Below are 20644 nucleotides of genomic sequence, written 5' to 3' on the forward strand. Positions count from 1 at the left end.
GTTCAAAGCAGATGACCCCAATAAAGACAGAGGTATCCTGCTGATTATTTTCTTCAAGGCCCCCTACATGTTCCTGTTCCTCAGGCTGTAGATGAAGGAGTTCATCATCTGGGGAACCACGATGTACATCATTGAGGCCACTGTAGCCTTCCTGGAAGAGTCAGTAAATGCACAGCTAATGTACACCCCAAAACCTGTCCCATAGAACAAAGAGACAACTGAGAGATGAGACCCAAAGTTGGAAAAGGCTTTCCACTTACCCTCCACCAAGGGAATTCTCAAAATGGAAGAGAGAATTTAAGTATAAGAGAACATGATCCCAGATACAGGAACACCCTCAAGTAGGCTGCCTATGAAATGTATCAGGAAATTATTAATGAGGGTATCAGAGCAGGCCAGTTTGATGACCTGAGCAAGATCACAGAAGAAGTGGGGGATTTTCAGGTCCTTGCAGAAGGACAGCCTCAGCACCATCAGACTGTGGAGCAGGGCTCCCCCAACGCTAAGGAGCAGAATGAGCAGGACACAGAGCCAGGGGGTCGAGATGTCCGTGTACCGGAGCAGAGAGCAGATGGCCACATAGCGGTCATAGGCTATAGCGGCAAGGATAAAGTTTTCAAATCCAGCAAAAACAAAGAAAAAGCAGACCTGGGTGATGCAGCCTGTAAAGCTGATGTGCTGATTCTGTGCCTGGATGTTCACCAGCATCTTGGGGATGGTGGTTGTGCTTATACAGATGTCAGTGAAGGACAGGTTGCAGAGGAAGAAGTACATGGGGGTGTGGAAGTGGGGGTCAGAGCTGATGGCCAGGGTGATGAGCAGGTTCCCCAAGACAGTGACCAGTTACACGGACAGGAACAGCCCAAAGAGGCTGAGCTCACTTCTGGATCCTCTGTCAATCCCAGGAGGAGGAATTCTGAAACTTCTATGTGATTCTGGGGTTCCATGAGGTCAATGATTCTGATGGAAAACTGGGATGAAAAGAACAGAAAATAAATAGTCCCCAGATGCCCACCAGCAGCATTGTAGGGGAAGGTGTGTGAAATGCCAATTCGTGGTGCAACTGCAGATTTACTCGTGAGAGACTCTGGTGTGACGACTGGGAACCTGGAGCTGAACAGAAGCTGCAGACGTTTATTGCATGCTTAAGCCCAATAAACAAAAATAAATAAAAAGAAATAAAACTCTGTATATTGTGAAGCCAGGTGAATATTCACCACTGTCCCTCTGCTAATTTCTCCTCCATCCCCATCTCTCACACCCCTCCTCCCTCGGCTCCCCTTAGTGTGCCTTATTTTTATTAATCACCAATGTTTCATTCCCTGTGCCAAGTGCTGAATCTAAAAAAAAAATAATGGGTGACACATGGTGTTTCCTTCAGAAATATTAACTCCCTCAAAAAACACAAAGACAAGAAGGAAGTTCTCCGAGCTGTCTTGCAGAGTGTAGTGCCCAGACTTTGGCCCGCCTCAGAGTCCCCTGAGAGGACTGATGAATTCCAAACGTGTCAGACCACGCACACACTGCCCCTCCATTTGTCCACGGGGAAACAGGGCGGTGTGGCTACAACAAGGACACAAAGCGTGCAGTGCACGTCAGAGACTCAGTCTGACCTTAGATCGTCTGACTGCTGAGCTGACTCTGTTGACCCATCATTGTTAAGCCTCGGCATCATACAGAAGCGGCATGCCTGAACCAGCACCCCAGATTTCAGACTTCCCCTTTAAAATGGTAATATGTTCATTCTGAACCATGTCCGAAATCCTCCCCCTTCTCTCTCAGGTACGTCCACATGTACTGTGAAGGAGGGTGCAGCAGGTCCTGGGATCAGTCCTAGTACACGCTCTGATCATGACAAAGATTAGTAAGTGGTGCCCATGACCCCAAAGCTCATAAGATCCCCTATGGAAACATTTTGTCTACACTAGTTATTAACTCTAAGAGAAGCAGGACAAGTGTGAATAAGAATCTCTGTGTCATCCCCAAGGGGACTTCCTCCCAAAGGTGAAAGTTGGCATGTTATTAAAAAGAAACAACAGGTAAATGAGAAAGAAAGAAATGCATGATCTTCCAAACACTAGATGAAAACAGCAACAATTTTAGATTTTGAAAGACAGGAAATGACCACATAAGAGGCTTATGCGATACCTACAACATATTTAGGCACCCTATCAGGATATTTTCTGTAAGGCAGGGGTTCCTCTTTCTTGGAGGAGAAGGATGGTCACAATAGCCTTTGTTATTTGGTGGGTGACTGAGATCCCAACACTGACTCCCATCCGGGCCAGCACTTGATTTGTGAGTGGGGAAAGCTGCTTCCTGGTATAAGATGCCTTGTGTCCCCACCTGTACCATGGGAATGCTCATCACACCTCCGGAGGGCGCTGCAGTGATGAGCCATGAATAGAAGACACACATCCGGCCTGGTGTTCAAGCACGTGGGGCCCACATTCTGACCTTTCTACTGGGGATGTTTCCTGTCATGAACATGAGCATTCTGCGTGTGTCACTCCTCACAAGGAAGCACTGGGTGGAGCAAGTCGGGGGATGATGGTGGAAAGAGATAATATCTCCACCGTGCTAAATACAGATTTCAGGGAAGAGATGATGAGCTGAAATTCCATGTGGGGACCCTCATAATGTAGGAGAGTCTAAAGGAGCATCAGGTATGTCATGATTCTTCAGAAGGAACATGTCATACCTGTGCAGGTCTATTTATGATGGGTTATTCAAACATTACAAAGTATAGAGAATCATCTTGAAGGGCTGAGTACCCTCCAGCCAACATTTGCCAGTTCACACTCTTTCCCATCCTTCCTAGAAGTATTTTCATCGCAAGAGGCACATTTGAGGCGCTCGCCTCAGGTATGTACAAGTTGAGTTCCTTTCCTTCCCAGCAGGGAACACTGTACTAGCTTGATATCCATCACCCCCAGCACTTTCTCTTATATTAGCTACTGTTCTTGTAAAACCAACTGCATCGTTCTAGCTTGTTAAAGAGGCGCACACACAGACTCATGCTCTGCCTGCATTTACAACTGGCTTTCCTCCTAAACATATGTTTACTGATGCTCTGTTGGCCTCATTCATTTTAAATACCGTGCAGTGTTCTGTATTGTACACCACGACCAAAGTCTCCATTTCCCAGCTGAGATGGATATCATGATTCTTAACTTTTATTATATACTTAAACATGTACCCACCAGTAAACATTATGAAATTCGCAAACATTATCTGCTTCAGGTGATGTCATTAGAATAAATAAGACGTATGTTTCAAATATATATATATTACTTTGATGAGCCTTTAGTAATGTATATAATTATTGCATCACTATTTTATAATGTGAAACCAATATAATATTGTATATCAACTATATTCAAGAATAAACTATACATATAAACGCACAATGTGGGAGCCTGCCTGGGGAACACCATCATATGGCGCTGCCTGCGTGGAGGGAGTCAGAGGCTGAACGGGAAGTTGAAAGGGGTGTTTTCTGTATGTCTACCATATTGTTGATTAAAAATCATACACATGAAGCTGGTATAGCGGAATGCCAATGTTTAGTAGTTGTGGAAAGGGGTTAATGGTGGACTTTCTAATTGATCAGGCTCCCCTTATAATTCAAAATATTTGCTCATTGTAAGAAGAGGGTCAAAGACACCAGGGACGCAGCGTGCTCTGCGGGTCTGGGTCTTTGCTTCCTCCTCCTCATTCCTACAGTTGGGCCGCCAACATGACACCAAAGCTCTTCTGTGCATGGATGTGTGTGGCGTAAGGTGAAGCTGATCCCCTTGGGCAGGGGCACTCCTAGCAGCTGGTAGAGGTGCGTGTCTCCTAAACGCTGACCTCACGTCAGAGCATTGTCTAAGGGACACTGGGTTACCTGGCTGGCATCACTGCGGGGTGATGCTTGATATGTTGCCTGGAAGCTGAAGAGGGAGACAGAAGGTCCGCATCTGTGAATGGCAGAGAAATGCAGTGAAGCTCCGGGTTTCTGGGCAAGAGGCACTGTGGCAGGGAGGTGGCTCAGCTGTTGTCTCCTGACTGGGCAGGCCTGTTAATTGAGGTGGTCACAGACACACTACCTGCAGGCTCTACATCCCTGGGGGCTCAATATCCAAAGCTCCTCATTAGATTAACTTTTATTATGATTTGGATCCCAGGACAGTGCAAACCCATAAAGACCAGGACTCTAGAAGGGAGGTATTCAGGATGGCTGCTCCCCTAGGCTGCAAGGCCAGGTGTTTACCATCCATTTCTGTCTCCCCACTGCACACACCTTGCATGTGTGGACACACCAGCTTTCTCTAATTGGACTCAGTCTGCTAGTTCTCAGTAAAAGCTATGGCATCTAATCCAATTAGCAATGTCAGGACAACAATTCTAACTTTAAGTATTAAATCATAGTTTATGGTTCGTGTAAAAAAATTTTTAATGTACAGGTAAATAATGGTAAAGTGCAAACACTCAGATGGTTCTTTCAAGGTCACCTGAATGTTTCTGGATTCTTAATCTTCCCTTTATTTCATACTGCTGGTTCTGATCAAAATTTCTAAACATTAATGACTGTCATCAATGCAGACATGTTTAAGATTTTTAAACACGTTTCCTATTTAATCTCAATAAGTTCAGGCTACTTTTTTTCATTTTATGGGATCATGCATTGGTTTTATTACACTTTGTCTCTATAGTTATGTTATGAGAAAGTACAACATCAAGGGCAAAGCACTTTTATGCTGGTTGATACATGCTGTCAGTGCAATGAATGACACTTCACTGTAATTTCTAGGTGAACATGTTACTCTATTTTATTCTTCATTAGTATTTTTCATCATTAATGAATTTTATGTGTTCATGCACTGATCATTATATTTTTCCACATTATCTTTTTATATGACTTTGTATTGAAAACAATGTGGCATTTCTTAACAAGTTAAATGTAGAATTCTCATATGATTTATTAATTCCGCTTCTAGATGTATTCTCCCATGAAATGAAAGCATTGATTTGAATGAGCTTTTGTACATCCCTGTTCATGGCAGCATTGTCCACAATGGCTAAAAGGTAGAAGTAATCCAACTGCCCATCATCTGATGAGTGGTAAATAAAATGTGGTACACACACAAAGGCACTTTTTTTCAACCCAAAAAGAAAGGGAATTCTGACAGATGCTACACCATGGATGAACCTTGAAGAAATTATGCTCCATAAAAGAAGTCCCAAAGGGAAATATAATGTGTGATTCTACTTGTATGAGGTTCCAAGTGTAGTCAAATTTACATAACAGAAATTAAAATGAGATTGCCAAGTTCTGGGGGCAAGAGGAAAAGGGTGGACTGTTAATAGGTACAGATTTTTGTTTGGGGAGATGAAGAATTCTATGCATGGATGTTTTGAGGGTAACACAGCATTGTGAATGTATTTAAAGCTACTGAAATGGATGCTTACAAATGATTAAGGCAGTAAAAGACTCTGAATAGCCAAAGAGAAAGAGCAAACCTGGAGGCATCATGCTTTTTATCCTCCAATTATATTACAAAGCCAGAGTAAACAAAACCTAATGGTACTGGCATAAAAGCAGACACACACACTGATGGAACAGAACCAAAAGCCAACAAATAAACACACATGTGCACGGTCAACCAGTATTGAGAAGGGTGCCAACATTATTCAAAGGGGAAAGAACACTCTCTTCAACAAATGGTTTACAGAGATCTGGGTCACTCCGTGCAGTGAACTGAGACTGGATCACTATCTTGCAACCCTCACAAAAATTACATCATGATGGATTAAAAGCAATGTAAAACTGAAACCACAAATTTCTAACAAGAAAGTGCAGGGCAATTTCCTTGACATTATTCTGGGCAATGATTTTTTGGGTATGACACCAAAAGCAAAATCAACACAGGGGTCAAGTAAGAGCCTGTGACTCACTGTGCTACACATCTGAAACCAGTATAATATTGCATATCAGCTATATTTTAATAAATATTAAATAAACACCTAACTAGATATCAAACTCATAGAAAAGGTAGAAGGGTGATTATGAAGGAGCTGGAGGAAATATGGAGATGCTATTCTGAGGCAGGAACCTCCAGCTATACAACCAGCTTAGGAGGATCTCATTGTACAGCATGGTGGTTATAGCTAGTCATGTGGTGTTCTTAATATTTTGGGCTACCGAATATTGCTAAAGGTGTAGATCTGAAATACTCTCACCTTAAAAAGAAATGTCAATGATGTCACGGCTTAGAGGTTTTAGCTACTGCCAGGTGGTAATCATTTTGAAAGACATAAGTGTATTAAATCAACACATTGCACACCTTAATCTTACACAGTTGTAGTGTCAGTTCTATCACAATAAAGCAGGAAGGAAATGATTAGCACTGGAAATCTACTACAAGCTTCATGAATTCAGTTTCTGTCACCCTGGTTTAATTACACCTTCATTTACTCTGGGTCAGTTCCACTTCTGTCTGTCTTATAAGGATTCATGTGATTATATTAGGATCTACCCACATAATCTGGGAGAAGCTCATCCTCCAAAAAGGCTTTAATTCTAAGTAAGTACGATTCATCATCTTATCATAAACTATTCATAAGTTACTGGATATACAATGTGAACAAGTAGGATATGAGGAGGGACACGATGCAATCCACTGCAGAGGTATCTTCTAGGTGACTCCATAGAAAATTCTCTAGTCACCTGACTTCAAAAAGGACCATCAGTTTTCTGTCTCTGGGCCTCATGTCTGGGGATGACTTCACCTCATGCCACCACCTGGTGACCCTGAGCAGAACCAATCCGAGGACCACACAACACATGGAGGACTCGCTGGATCCCTCCTCCCCTGTTCCTAGACATTCCCTCCTTCTAAAGCTCTTGTAAGGGGGGATAACTCTATTGCTTGGTCATATTAGAGGTGGAGATACTATTTCCTATTAGAACTGAAGGCATTTTACTGATGAAGTTCAAATGTTTCACAATCATCGCAAACCAATGAGATAATCCAACCATGCTAATTTCATAGATAATGAAACTGAGTGTGGTAGATGCCAATGTTCCTCATAAAGAGGCAGTCTACCAGAGACCATCTAATTCATTCCTAAGTAGGTGTGTGAGAGGTCAGCTCCCTTACTCCACTCTAATCCTTTAGGTGTTATTGGAATTACATAGTTGAAGTGGATGCTAGTCTCTACCCATGACCACCCTTTTAAATATTTTCACTGTCGTGCCTATTTTCTGCAATATTGCCTCTTCTGCTAGTGAGCAAAAAAAAAAAAAAAAAGTACAACTTGAATGTTTGTGTTGGGTGCTGCTTCCTTAGAACCTGAAGAAAGAACTTGAATTTAGAGAATTGAAATCAACTGTTAAAAATTACAGAGGTAGAGAAAAATCAAAACCAGGTTTCAATCCCATGTAAAATGTATTTGGGGGTACTGATATGATGCACAAACTGGTGATGGAGGAGTCAGGCATGCGACTCACCCATGTTTTATCATAGTGCTGCCTTCTAGACACCACACCCAGCGTAGAAAGCACAATGACAGAAAAGTAGGTATCCACTGATGAGTTTCCTTAAGGCCGCCTTCATGTCCCTGTTCCTCAGGCTGTAGATGAAGGGGTTCATCATCTGAGGGACCACAGTGTACATCGTTGAAGCTATTGCCGTCTTCCTGGAAGAGTCAGTAATTAAAGAGCTAATATACACTCCAAACACTGTCCCATAGAACAAGGAAACAACAGTGAGGTGAGACCCACAGGTGGAAAAGGCTTTAACCTTTCCCTCTACTGATGGCATTCGCAAAACAGAGGAGCCTATTTGTGTATAAGAGAAAATGATTCCACACAGAGGAACACCGGCAAAAAGGCCAGACAAAAAATATATCAGGAAGTTGTTGATGAAGGTATCTGAACAGGCCAGCTTGAGGACATGAGCAAGCTCACAGAAGAAGTGGGGGATTGCCAGGTCCTGGCAGAAGGACAGCCGCAGCACCATCAGACTGTGGAGCACACTAACCCCACTGGTAATGAGCAGGGAGAGCAGAATGAGCAGGACACAGAGCCAGGGGGTCATGATGTCCGTGTACCTGAGCGGATGGCAGATGGCCACATAGCGGTCATAGGCCATTGCTGCAAGGATAAAGTTTTCAAATCCAGCAAAAATGAAGACAAAGCAGACCTGGGTGATGCAGCCTGTAAAGCTGATGTGCTGATTCTGTGCCTGGATGTTCACCAGCATCTTGGGGATGGTGGTGGTGCTTATACAGATGTCAGTGAAGGACAGGTTGCAGAGGAAGAAGTACATGGGGGTGTGGAGGTGGGGTTCAGAGCTGACGGCCAGGATGATGAGCAGGTTCCCCAGGATGGTGACCAGGTACACGGACAGGAACAGCCCAAAGAGGCTGAGCTGCACTTCTGGATCCTCTGTCAATCCCAGGAGGAGGAATTCTGAAACTTCTGTGTGATTCTGGGGTTCCATGAGGTCAATGATTCTGATGGAAAACTGGGATGAAAAGAACAGAAAATAAATAGTCCCCAGCTGAGCACCAGCAGCATTGTCAGGGAAGGTGTCTGAAATGCCAATTCTTGGTGCCACTGCAGACTTACTCGTGAGAGACTCTGGGGTGATGACTGGGAACCTGGAGCTGAACAGAAGCTCCAGACATTCTGTTGTATGCTTAAGTCCAATAAACCAAATAAATAAAAAGAAATAAAACTGTATATTGTGAAGCCAGGTGAATATTGACAACTGCCCTTCTGCTAATTTCTCCCCCATCCCCATCTCTCACACCCCTTTCCTCCCTCAGCTCCCCTTAGTGTGCCTTATTTTTATTGATCACCAGCTTCGTTTCATAACCTGTGCCAAGTACTGAATCTAAAAAAAAATGGATGAGACATGGTGTTTCCTTCAGAAATATTTCTTCCCTCAAGAAACACAAAGACAAGAAGGAAGTTCTCCGAGCTGTCTTGCAGAGTGCAGTGCCCAGACTTTGGCACGCCTCAGAGTCACCTGAGAGGACTGATGAATTCCAAACGTGTCAGACCACGCACACACTGCCCCTCCATTCATCCATGGGGAAACAGGGCGGTGTGGCTACAACAAGGACACAAAGCGTGCAGTGCACGTCAGAGAGTCAGTCTGACCTTAGGTCGTCTGACTGCTGAGCTGACTCTGTTGACCCATCATTGTTAATACTCAGCATCATACAGAAGCGGCATGCCTAAAGCAACATCCCAGATTTCAGACTTCCCCTTTAAAATGGTAATATGTTCATTCTGAACCATGTCCGATATCCTCCCCCTTCTCATGTACGTCCACATGTACCATGAAGGAGGGTGCAGCAGGTCCTGGGATCAGTCCTAGTACACTCTCTGATCATGACAAAGATTAGTAAGTGGTACCTATGACCCCAAAGCTCATAAGATCCCCTATGGAAATATTTCATCTGCACTAGTTATTAATTCTAAGAGAAGCAGGACAAACGTGAATGAGAATCTCTGTGTCATCCCCAAGGGGACTTCCTCCCGAAGGTGACAGGTGGTATGTCATTAAAAAGAAACAACAGGTAAATGAGAGAAAGAAAGAAATGCATGATCTTCCAAACACTGGACGAAAACAGCAACAATTTTAGATTTTGAGAGACAGGAAATGACCACATAAGAGGCTTATGCGATACCTACAACATATTTAGGCACCCTATCAGGATATTTTCTGTAAGGCAGGGGTTCTTCTTTCCTGGAGGATAAGGATGGTCACGATAGTCTTTGTTATTCGGTGGGTGACTGAGACCCCAACACTGACTCCCATCCGGGCCAGCACTTGATTTGTGAGTGGGGAAAGCTGCTTCCTGGTATAAGATGCCTTGTGTCCCCACCTGTACCATGGGAATGCTCATCACACCGCCGGAGGGCGCGGCAGTGATGAGCCATGAATAGAAGACACACATCCGGCCTGGTGTTCAAGCACGTGGGGCCCACATTCTGACCTTTCTACTGGGGATTTTTCCTGTCATGAACATGAGCATTCTGCGTGTGTCACTCCTCACAAGGAAGCACTGGGTGGAGCAAGTCGGGGGATGATGGTGGAAAGAGATAATATCTCCACCGTGCTAAATACAGATTTCAGGGAAGAGATGATGAGCTGAAATTCCACCTGGGGACCCTCATAATGTAGGAAGAGTCTAAAGGAGCATCAGGTATGTCATGATTCTTCAAAATGAATATGTTAATACCTGCTCAGGTCTATTTTTGTTATGGATTATTCAATATAAACAAAACAGATAACAATGAAAGACTAAGAACACGGCAGTGAACAAGATAAAGTTTACACGTTACACCATCTTCATTCTCCATGTTTTTATTGCAATAAATAACTCAGGTACACGTGAAGCCCCCAGGTCCTGTATTTGACATAAATTGATAACTTTCATATCCCAGGGGAACCACTACATGAGCTTCATCTATGTTAATCCCAAAATGAACTATTTACTATAGTTGGTATTATTGCTCCATAAAAATTACATTTTTTTTAAACAGAACCAAGCAGTACATTGGGCATCTGTATGCTATCAATCTCGTCTTCACTGTTGACATATTTAAGCCCACTTTTCAAAATTGTACTACCAGAGAGGATCCCACAGTATTGTTACACCATGTTTTATTTCTCCATTCCCTAATGGATATGTATTATGGTTAGTGCCTTTTATCCTGTCGATATTTATGAAGATATGTACAGTATAAGCCACATAAGCCATGCATGGGGGAAACTGCACAGTCTAGATGAGGTGGTCTCTTTGAAGGGGGGCAAAGGATACAGGGATACAGGAGATGAACCTCCCTTAAGCACATAATTTTGTTACTTTGTGAAAAGACCTGAAGGTGATACAGTAGAATGTCAATATTTGTAATTGGGGAATGAATGGATGAGTGCTCAGATTTTAAATACTGTCTCTGCTGCTCTTATATAAAATTATTGGTGATGTTATAAAGAGAAGCAGGTGTACTTGGAAGGCACCCAGCTGAGTCTCTGTTGCTACTTTACCCGCAGCATCCTCGAGCCCAGCTGCTATGGGAGTAAAACAAGCACACTTGCAGGCAGTTGTGTATCAAGAGATAGGAAAGGAGATAAAAGGAAAAGCTGAGCATACCCCTTCCCATGGCCACCCCAGAATTCAAATCAATGTCAGAAAGCTTTATTACCGTCAGCATGTTTCTGAAGGGCCAGAATTCTGTTCATGGGGATAATAAGTTATTCCTGTTTTTAGAGAAAGTTGGAAACCAACAGACTGAGGACTGGTTGGCTATTGGTACAATTGCACATGGGAACTTGTCAAGAAGGAAACAGACAGGCTGGGACCATGGGATGCTTGACTCTTGTCATGTCATGCCTGTCCCCTCCTCACTGCTTCCCAGAGATGCAATTGCAGAAAATCACCCATCCTCCTCAACAAAGCATATGGGTTACCTGGCTGGCATCAGTGCAGAACAATGGCTGACATGTCAACTGGACATGGAAGACAGAAGATCTGTCCTCAGGAAGGCCATAGACACCAAGTGAGGCAGGAGGCTCCCGGTCAGGAAAGGTCAGCCCAGCACGGAGCACAGGTGTGCGCCTCCTGACTAGGTCAGCGCTGCTCAGGGAGGTTGTCACGGGCTGACTCCTCACAGTCTCTATGTCCCTGGAGGACCAATATCCCAGTGCTGCTCATTAGACAACTATTTTTCATGTCACTCTGATCCCTGGGCTGACAAATCCTTACAGACCAAGACAACCGGAGAGAGGAATTCCTGATGGCTGATCCTAGACCCCATGAGGCCACGTGTACCCCCCACCCCGATCATCTCCACCTGGCCAGGCCCCACCTCCATATCACATAAATTGCACGCAGGTACACATGCTCCTTTGCTAGTGAATCCAAGGCTGCTGTTTTTAAGGGCCAGCAAAGGCATCTCCATGTCACTGACATAAGGAAGCCTGATGGAAATTTTAAGTGTGAAAACATAGTTTATGAGTTGGGAATAAACACTATATTTATCCATTCAGCTAAGAGACAGTAAAATTCAAACACCTAGAAGCATTTCATTTGAAAGTCCTCAAATGTTTCTTGTACCTTATTTCTGTTCTCTGTTTTACACACACAGCAGTCTGCTCTCTGTTCTCTGATCAGCAGTGATTGTGATCTATACACAGAGAATCCATTCTCTTAGATTTGCATACCCCCCTTTTCCAATTTCCACAGAATAGATTCAGTATATATTTTTGCTGCACATCTGGGGGTTTTTGATTGAATTGTGCTTCTTTATTTTAAATTGTGTTTTGATAAAACATAATACTACTGAAAGGCAGTAATGTACAATTATGTCTTAAGTCAAAAAAAAAAAAGACAAATACTGTATGATCTCATGTCTGTGTGCAAACTAAAATGCTAAAGTCATAGAAACAGAACAGAACATTGTTTGCCAGGGACGAGGGCTGAGGAAATGGAAAGATGTTGGTCCAAAGGCACAAACTTTCAGTTACAAGAACTATTCCAGGATCTGATACACAGCCTGGTATGTGTAGTTACCAATTCCGTATTTTGTACTTGAAAGCTTCATGCTCTTTGTTTTGTTGAGGACAGACAAGGCATTGGATAGATTTTTATGGCCCATGTGGCATTTCAGGGAATATTTGGTACCATTTAGTAAGTAGTGCTGAAATTACTATTATAGATATTGGTAAAAAATGAAATAACATTCTTATTACAGCATGTATCACAACAAAACTTTGTTTGCATTATCATATCATATTTGTTCATTCAGTGGTCAAATCTGTCAGCCTTTTTTTCTTAATTTTTAATTTTGATATCATTAATCTACAATTACAGGAGGATCATTATGTTTACTAGGCTCCCGTCTTCACCAAGTCCCCCCCACATACCCCATTAGTCACTGTCCATCACAGAGTAAGATGATGTAAAATCACTACTTATCTTCTCTGTGTTGCTCAGCCCTCTCTGTGCCACCCCCACATTATACATGCTAATCGTAAGGCCCCCTTTCTTCTTCCCTCCCTTCTCCCTCCATTCCCACCCATCCTCCCAAGTCCCTTTCCCTTTGGTAACTGTTAGCCCATTCTTGGGTTCTGTGAGTCTGCTACTGTTTTGTTCCTTCAGTTTTGTTTTGTTCTTATGCTCCACAGATGACTGAAATCATTTGGTACTTGTCTTTCTCCACCTGGCTTATTTCACTGAGCATAATGCTCTCTAGCTCCATGCATGTTGTTGCAAATGGTAGGATCTGTTTTCTTCTTATGGCTGAATAATATTCCATTGTGTATATGCACCACATCTTCTTTATCCATTCATCTACTGATGGATACTTAGGTTGCTTCCATTTCTTGGCTATTGTAAATAGTGCTGCGATAAACCTAGGGGTGCATCTATCTTTTTCAAACTGGACTGCTGAATTCTTAGGGTAAATTCCTAGGAGTGGAATTCCTGGGTCAAATGGTATTTCTGTTTTTGAGTTTTTTGAGGAATCTCCATACTGCTTTCCACAATGGTTGAACTAATTTACATTCCCACCAGCAGTGTAGGAGGGTTCCCCTTTCTCCACATCCTTACCAACATTTGTTGTTGTTTGTCTTTTGGATGGTGGCCATCCTGACTGGTGTGAGTTGATATCTCATTGTGGTTTTAATTTGCATTTCTCTGATGATTAGCGATGTGGAGCATCTTTTCATTTGTCTGTTGGCCATCAGAATTTCTTCTTTGGAGAAGTGTCTGTTCAAATCCTGTACCCATTTTTTTATTGGATTATTTACTTTTTGTTTGTTGAGGTGCATGAGCTCTTTATGTATTTTGGATGTCAACCCTTTATCAGATATGTCATTTATGAATATATTCTCCCATACTGAAGGGGACCTTTTTGTTCTGTTGGTGGTGTCCTTTGCTGTACAGAAGTTTTTCAGCTTGATATAGTCCCACTTGTTCATTTTCGCTTTTGTTTCCCTTGCCAGGGGAGATAAGTTCATGAAGAAGTTGCTCATGTTTATGTCGAAGAGATTTTTGCCTTTGTTTTTTTCTAAGAGCTTTATGGTTTCATGACTTACATTCTGGTCTTTCATCCATTTCAAGTTTACTTTTGTGTATGGGGTTAGACAATGATCCAGTTTCATTCTCTTATATGTAGCCGTCCAGTTTTGCCAATACCAGCTGTTGAAGAGGCTGTCATTTCCCCATTGTATATCCATGGCTCCTTTATCATATATTAATTGACCATATATGTTTGGGTTAATATCTGGATTCTCTATTCTGTTCCACTGGTCTGTGGGTCTGTTCTTGTGCCAGTAGCAAATTGTCTTGATTACTATGGCTTTGTAGTAGAGCTTAAAGTTGGGAAGCGAGATCTCCCCTGTTTTATTCTTCCTCTCAGGATTGCTTTTGGCTATTCAGGGTCTTTGTCAGTTCCACATGAATTTTTGAACTATTTGTTCCAGTTCATTGAGGAATGCTGTTGGTATTTTGATAATGATTGCATTGAACCTGTAGATTGCTTTATGTAGGATGGCCATTTTGACAATATTAATTCTTCCTAGACAAGAGCATGGGATGAGTTTCTATTTCTTAGTGTCCTCTTTAATTTCTCTTAAGAGTGTCTTGTAGTTTTCAGGGCATTGGTCTTTCACTTCCTTGGTTAGGTTTATTCCTAGGTATTTTATTCTTTTTTGATGCTATTGTAAATGGAATTGTTTACCTGATTTCTCTTTCTGCTAGTTCATCATTAGTGTATAGGAATGCAACAGATTTCTGTGTATTAATTTTGTATCCTGCAACTTGGCTGAATTCAGATATTAGTTCTAGTAGTTTGGGAGTGGATTCTTAAGGTTTTTTATGTACAATATCATGTCATCTGCAAATAGAGACAGTTGACTTTATCTTTACCTATCTGGATGCCTTGTATTTATTTTTTCTGATTGCTGTGGTGAGGACCTCCAGTACTATGTTGAATAACAGTGAGGAGAGTGGGCATCCCTGTCTTGTTCCCGATCTTAGAGGAAAAACTTTCAGCTTTGCCTCCAAATTTTTGTATAAAATAACACAATAATATGCCTACAGAAGGTGCCCCTATTGAATTACCCTCTCTCTTCTCCCACTTCTAGAGGCATACTAACTTGAACACAATGGCTTCCCTCATGCATGACTTTGGACTGTGTCTGCATTCATAATTATATATAGAGACAAAGGCAGTAACCATAATTCCTATTAGGACATGGAGAAAAAAATTGTGATGGAACTGTATAGTAAGAAGATTCCTGGGATTTTTTTTCAAATTTTATCCTTTTCCTTTCTTAAAAATTTAAATACAGTTGATTATGGTCTTGTTTTTATATTAATGCAGCTGGAGTAAATACCAAATTAATCAAAAAATAAATTACATGAGAGAGCCAACTGCAAATGACATATCCAGTGTGGTCATATTCAAAAAAGTTTTTAAAATTCAAACAGTGCAATTTTTGTGGTATCATAATATTAAGTACAGTAAAAAGTGCAGAGGGATTTTGTATATCAGGATAGTGTGATGGTTTGTTTTGGAAGTAAAATAATCAAGATTGCATAAATACATTATATAGGGACTTCAAATATATTTGTATTAAATATTGTAATAGAAACACCTAGTAATGCTGATATAAGTGAATTTGATAATGTTGACTGGTTGGTACCAAGATCTCCACTGGTGTATTTGTAATTTTCTTTCACTTGAATGATTCATAGTAAAAATAAATACATGTGTTTAGGATCAAGAAATATTTTTAAATTTCTCATGCTGTAGGATTTCTGTCTTATGTGTTTTTTCTACTGTAGGTTTTCGTTATTTGTGTTAATTCCAATATATAGTTATTCTTGTTATTTGATTCATTTAAATTGCTGTGTATTTCATCCCATGTTCTTGCCAGATTAATAATGACATCACCGATGTCACCTTCATTCCTGTTCTACATGATAAAGGTTCCCAGTTGAACTTGCAACTCATAATATCTTCCCTGAAATTTGCTGTTGTCACAGTTGGAATGTTCTTTTTTATTGTTTTTCTTCCACTTGCTGAGCCCACTGCTTTCTTCTGATGAGTGAAACATGCCAGGAGCTGGTGTTCATGGCAGAAAAGGAGAACCACGATAGGAAATGTCAGGATGCGGGTGCCCTGTGCTGACTGCCATGCTGGATGTGTTTCTATTCACTGCTCATCATTGTAACATCCCCATAAAGTCTGATGAGGGTTCCCATTATACAAGTGAGGACACGAGGCCTCTGCAGAGACAATGTTCCCAGTTCACAAAGCAAGTGCTGGTCTGGACTGAGCTCACTGTTTGAGTTCAAGTAATCCTCCAAATGATAAAGGCTGTCATGGCCTCTTCTCTCTTCCCAAGAGAGGGAACACCACTGCTTAACAGAGACAATCCTTTAGGTCACTTGTTTGGCTTGTAAATACCATATGTTCCTGCATTATCTTGTCTCAGTCTTCCAAGGACCAGGAGATTGTTGCTATTTTCACAGAAGCCAATGTAATTCATTCTCTCTCATATTTAACTGTTTTTCTTGAAGACATGATATTGTCATCTTAGGGGAAGAAATCCTCTTGGGATGAGACAGAGAATCTCACCGACATAGTGCTCTGCTTCCTGTAGAATTAACCACTAAAGCAGATGAGGACCACTTTAATGGGGGCATCTTATGAGCTTCAGGTTGATGGGCAACATTTTTCATCTTTGCCAGGAGCAGAGCATATACTTGGGTGGTTGCCAGGGCCTTGTACATGCTACTTCATGGGTAGAGGCAGACATACCTTGCAGACAAGCGGAAAGAGTTTGGGCATTGTTCAGGATGAAATATTGAAAAATTTAAAGGAATTATGAAGTATGCATGACTGTTTATATAAATGCTAGCTGTATATCATTCAGAGGCATTAACAGAGGTTATTTACAAAATCCACTCAGCAGATAGACTAGACTGAGACCCAATTTTTGCTGTGCACTGACAGTGTGCTTCATGTCCATGATCAAGCCTCAGCTTACCCAAGTGTCCCCAAGGGTAAATGGGGTCAGAGCATGAACTAACCCATCTGTTACATGACAGGAACTTCAGATGACTCTGCAGAATGCCAACTATTGGGGACCATTGTTCTGGAATACAGATTTCATAGTGTTATTCTTGTACTGTTCGCTTGAAGGCATGGGATACTTCTAAAGGAAATGCCATGCCTTATTCTTGGTGTCTCAGCACTTGGCACAATGTGTAAAATGAAGTTGGTGATCTCTAAAAATTTGGGCCAATAAAGGAAAGACAGGCAATAGGTGGTGAGAGAAGTGGTGTGAGAGATGGTGATGGAGGGAGAAATTAGCAAAGGGACAGATTTGAACCACAAGTTCCCTGGTGGTATTGCTGCTGTTAGAACAGGAATTATTATTTTTTTCACTGCCTCTTTTACATCAGATTATCAACAACATGAAGCCTACAAATCACACAGATGTCTCAGAATTCCTCCTCCTGGGACTGACAGAGGATCCAGAGCTGCAGCCCATCCTCTTTGGGCTGTTTCTGTCCATGTACATCGTCACCATCCTTGGGAAACTGCTCATCATCCTGGCCGTTGGCTCTGACCCCCACCTCCACACCCCCATGTACTTCTTCCTGTCCCACCTGTCCTTTACCGACATCTGTATAAGCACAACCACCATCCCTAAGATGCTGGTGAACATCAAAATACACAATCAGCACATCAGTTACACAGGATGCCTTTTCCAGATGGGCTTAGTCATTGGTTTTGGTGGACTTGAAAGTTGTCTCCTTGCAGCAATGGCCTATGACTGCTACGTGGCCATCTGTCACCCCCTGATGTACACGGTCATCATGAACCCCCAGATCTGTGTTCTGCTCATTCTGCTCTCTCTGCTCATTGGCATGGGGAATGCCCTGCTCCACAGTCTGATGGCGGTGTGGCTGTCCTTCTTCAGGGACCTGGAAGTCCCCCACTTCTTCTGTGAACTTGCTCAGGTCATCAAGCTGGCCTGCTCTGATACCCTCATCAATAATATCCTGATATATTTTGTGGCTTCCCTCTTTGGGGGTGTTCCTGTATCCGGGGTCATTTTCTCTTATACTCAAATTCTCTCTTCTATTTTGAGAAAGCTCTCAGTGGAGGGAAAGCGTAAAGCCTTTTCCACCTGTGGATCTCACTTGTCAGTTGTCTCCTTGTTCTATGGGACAGCTTTGGGGGTGTACATTAGTTCTTCAGTTACTGACTCTTCCAGGAAGACTGCAGTAGCTTCAGTGATGTACATCGTGGTTCCTCAAATGTTAAATCCATTCATCTACAGCCTGAGGAATAGGGACATGAAGGGGGCCTTTAAGAAAATAATTAATAGGATACCTCCATCTTTAATGATGTCACCTGCTTTGGTCTTGTTTTTATTGAATGAGTCAAAGTGACATGATTCTTGGCTGAGCCAGACGCCTGTTTCTTCCACCACTGTGTGCCTCTAAAATGACTGGATAACATTGTTGAAATGCATTTCAATACAGGGTTGAAACATGATGATGCTTTTTTGTCTATCTCCATGATGTTTGAGAATGATTTCATTCTAAAGTCGGTTTCTTTGCCTCAGGGTCCGTAGAAGCAATGCTAAGTCATAGGTTCCACGCTTAGTATTTCTCTTTTCTTTTTTTCTTTTTGTAGGTTACTCTCCAAACGAGTAACATTGTAAAAAGTGTGTAGCATATGGAAAGGATGTGGTTATTTCAGAGACTAGGTTTTTTCTGATCTGTGGTTATAACCATGCTGGTTGCATCCCAGAATTAGGCTTGCAGTGGGGCAAGGCAGCTGGCCTTTCTAACCCCAGTTTAGTACTCAGTGAGACTAGTCATTGGTAAAACATACCCTTTCAAGGCAACCCTCTCATCCACTATGCTCATTTACCACTTTTGTGATAATTTTCAATTCACTGCAGCATTATTGGCTACAAAACCCATAATTTTGGTTTATAGCCTGTAAGGTTTAAAACATAGATATATACATTGAAACTACTATTATGAAATTGGGAAACACTGGTAGTAGAATCCTAAAGTGGGAGTGAAACATCTGTTCATGCTTAGTCCATTGGAATTTGCTCAGAGACTGATATCAACAAGAGGGGAGAACAGGAGGGCCTTTCTCTTATCTCCAAAACTATTATGTGGCCCATCCATGGATTCTTAAAGACTTCAAGGTTCTCTACCTTGTTGAGTGCCTACAGTTGAATTAATAATCTTTCCCTTAATTGACTTATCAGACGTATTGATTCAGTTTATGCATTTATTTTTTTACTGAAGTATAGTTGATATATGATCTTATATTGTTTTCAAGTAGAAAACACAGTGGTTCAACAGTTCCATCATTAAATCCTCATTCCCTCCAGTGTGGTTGCATTCTATCAACATAAAAAGATGTTACAGAATCATTGATTATATTCTCCATCCTGTACAATGTTCCAGTGACCAATTTATATTGTGTCTGTGAGTTTTTGTATCCCTTTATTCCCCAGCCTTCCCCATTCAACCCCACCCCTCCCCGTGGTAACCACTAGTCACTTCTCAGTGCCTATGAGTCTACTGATGTTTTGTTCATCTGTTTTGTTTTGGTTTTTTTGTATTCCACAGAAAATGAAATGATATGGAATGTCTTTCTCTGCAAGGCCTGTTTCACTGAGAATCATAACCTCCTGGTCCATGCGTGTTGATCTAAATGGCAGGATTTATTTATATAATTATTTTTATTGTTGAATAAATTCCATTGTGAATCCCAATCCCAATAATAAATATGAATAATTTTCTATTGTGTATGTGTACCACATCTTCATCCATTCATCTACTGATGGATGCTTTGGTTACTTCCATATCTTGGCCATTGTGAATAACACAGCAATAAATATAGGGATGCATATACTTTTTTGAATCAGAGATTTTGTTTCCTTTGGGTAAATTCCTAGAATTACTCAGTAATATGGTATTTCTATTTTTAGCTTTTTGAGGAACCTCCATTCTGCTTTCCACATTGACTACTAATTTACATTGCCACCAACAGTGTAGGAGGGTTCCCATTTCTCTACATCCTTGCTGGAATTGGTTGTTTCTTGTCTTTTAGACAGTGGACATTTTGACTGGTGTGAGGTAATATCTCATTGTGCTTTTGATTTGCATTCCCCTGGTGACTACTGATGTGGTACATATTTTCAAATACCTGTGGACCATCTGTATTTCTTCTTCATAAAAATGTCTGATTCAGTTTATTTCTTACTAAAATACTTTCATTTATCATCTTTAAGCACCCTGTATTATTTTGGATTTATTCCCTTGTCATAGCTACTATTTTTCACCTATGATCGTCTTTCTTGTCTCCCCGACCACCAACACAGGACGGACTCTTGGATTGGCATTAAGCCCTCCTCCGCAGCTGACGTCACCCCTGGGCAATAGCATCAAGACTCATGGTTTATGGGCCAGCACACACTAAGGAATCCCAAATTTATGTCTCCATAAAGATACTCTATCTTGAGTTTCAGAAGTGTGTATTCAACTGTCCACATCCCCACATCAATGCTAACAGGCAATTTTGAAAAAC

At 41.6% G+C, this 20644-nt stretch overlaps 2 protein-coding genes across 2 annotated transcripts; one reads left to right on the top strand and one right to left on the bottom strand.

Annotated features, from left to right (window-relative positions):
- Positions 1 to 7520: 7520 nt before the first annotated feature.
- On the bottom strand, positions 7521 to 8489 carry LOC108389011 (olfactory receptor 7G1-like). The gene has a single exon (XM_017645381.3). It carries the CDS (start codon positions 8487 to 8489, stop codon positions 7521 to 7523), a length of 969 nt encoding a protein of 322 aa, XP_017500870.3.
- A 9004-nt stretch (positions 8490 to 17493) lies between these two features.
- On the top strand, positions 17494 to 18477 carry LOC140845401 (olfactory receptor 7G2-like). Its single transcript, XM_073219481.1, has one exon. The coding sequence runs from the start codon at positions 17494 to 17496 to the stop codon at positions 18475 to 18477; it is 984 nt and encodes a 327-aa protein (XP_073075582.1).
- Positions 18478 to 20644: the final 2167 nt, after the last annotated feature.

Source organism: Manis javanica, chromosome 13 (assembly GCF_040802235.1).
Source record: "Manis javanica isolate MJ-LG chromosome 13, MJ_LKY, whole genome shotgun sequence".
Taxonomy (NCBI): domain Eukaryota; kingdom Metazoa; phylum Chordata; class Mammalia; order Pholidota; family Manidae; genus Manis; species Manis javanica.

Coding starts and splice junctions, on each gene's coding strand:
- LOC108389011 (XM_017645381.3), bottom strand. CDS start 8,489: ATGGAACCCCAGAATCACACAGAAGTTTCAGAATTCCTCCTCCTGGGA.
- LOC140845401 (XM_073219481.1), top strand. CDS start 17,494: ATGAAGCCTACAAATCACACAGATGTCTCAGAATTCCTCCTCCTGGGA.